Source organism: Gekko japonicus, unplaced genomic scaffold (genome assembly GCF_001447785.1).
Source record: "Gekko japonicus isolate JY-2015 unplaced genomic scaffold, Gekko_japonicus_V1.1 scaffold1699, whole genome shotgun sequence".
In the NCBI taxonomy this organism is placed as follows: domain Eukaryota; kingdom Metazoa; phylum Chordata; class Lepidosauria; order Squamata; family Gekkonidae; genus Gekko; species Gekko japonicus.
The window spans coordinates 123398-124805 of record NW_015172607.1 but is presented as its reverse complement, the minus strand read 5'-3'; the positions used below and the strand labels follow the sequence as shown (position 1 = coordinate 124805).

At 49.6% G+C, this 1408-nt stretch overlaps 1 protein-coding gene across 1 annotated transcript in view; it reads left to right on the top strand.

The window, feature by feature from the left end:
* Positions 1-887: 887 nt before the first annotated feature.
* MSN (moesin) overlaps positions 888-1408 on the top strand; it is a 72217-nt gene continuing 71696 nt past the window's right edge. The window contains exon 1 of the mRNA XM_015421622.1: positions 888-976. Coding sequence (XP_015277108.1) covers positions 935-976 — 42 coding nt within the window. The 5' untranslated portion in view covers positions 888-934. The remainder of the gene's footprint in view (positions 977-1408) is intronic.

Sequence of the window (1408 nt, the reverse complement as noted above, 5' to 3'; positions counted from 1 at the left end):
GATGAATTTTGAAGTTGCAAAAATGGGACTTGGGAGGGGAGAGAGAACTTTCTGAGGAAACGCAGTCTCTTGACATGGTCAGTGGAATGCTTCTCAAGGCAAAGCTGTAAAGTGTATTTATTTCCTTTGTTTACATCCCCAGTGAGGACCCAAAGCTGTTCACGGCACTCTCTTCACCTTCGTTTTATCCTCACCACAACCCCCTGGCCCCGAGGTCACACTGCCCGCTTATTCCAGGGCAGAGTGGGGACTTGAACCTGGGTCCCTGGGATCCCAGTCTGGTACTCTGACCTCTGTGCCACCCTGCGAGTTCGGAGGAGGGCTGGGCTGTAGACAGGCAATTTTGCTGCAGCCAAAATAAACTTCAGGGTACTTTTAACTCGCTTTTCTCCACTCTGTTAGGGACAGAAGGCAGTTTACAATATTACCACTCCCCAACACACAGAAACAATAAAGATCCATTTTTTTAAAAAATGGTAATCTACAAACTAACGTGTGGGGAGGGGGCAGAGCAGATGTTGGCAGCCCTGCCTTGGATGGCCACAGCCTCCCTCCCCAGGCAGGCAGGCAGGCAGGCAGGCAGGCAGGTGCTGAGATGCACTCAAGGCAACATACTGAGACGGCAGTCCTGTTTCCTCGCCTTGTGAAAGCCCCTTCCCTTCCACTGTTTTTTGTGTTAATGTAACAAAGCAAGATGCAGATGGCCAGATTTCTCAAATGCTAATCTGTGTCATGTGATGTTAAATAATAGCACATAATCAAGAATTCAAGTGGCCCAACATTCCTTTCAAGGCTCCAGGCACCCAGGGATCTGCCGGTGGGCAGCCATATCTCTCGGCTCACACTGTGTACACCGAAGGTTACTACGGCTTAAGCTGGTTCACACAAGAAGCTGGATTTCTCTCCACTTAATCGGTGGCTGCTGAATGTGTGAATGGGCTCCACAGAAAAGCATTGGGTTTGTACAGATTCAGAAGTACTCTTTGGAATGGTCGATCTGTGATGGTCTACTGGTGCATGCTGTGGACATAAAGCAACGTGCATGCATGTGTGAACCAGCCCTCCTTTCTGTTCAGAAGGTAGACTTCAGTGCTTCGGGTTGTACTGGCTACTGGGAGAAGTCCAGCATTGCTGAGGACAGAAGAGGCTTGTAGAGAAATTTTTTATTTACTTCCTTCCTTTCTCCCCAGTTGGGGACCAAAGCAGCTGACATCGTTCTCTTCTCCAGTTTATCCTCACAATAACCCTGTGAGGTTGGGTTAAGTGAGAGTAGGTGGCTGGCCAAGGGTCCCGCAGCCAGCTTCCAAGCCACCAAGTGGTGGTTCCTTGGCTCCCCGTCTGACACTCTTGCAAGGGGTTTGTTGGCCTGAAGCTGCTAAATCAGTCGCCCTTTGCCTTTCTTAGCTTC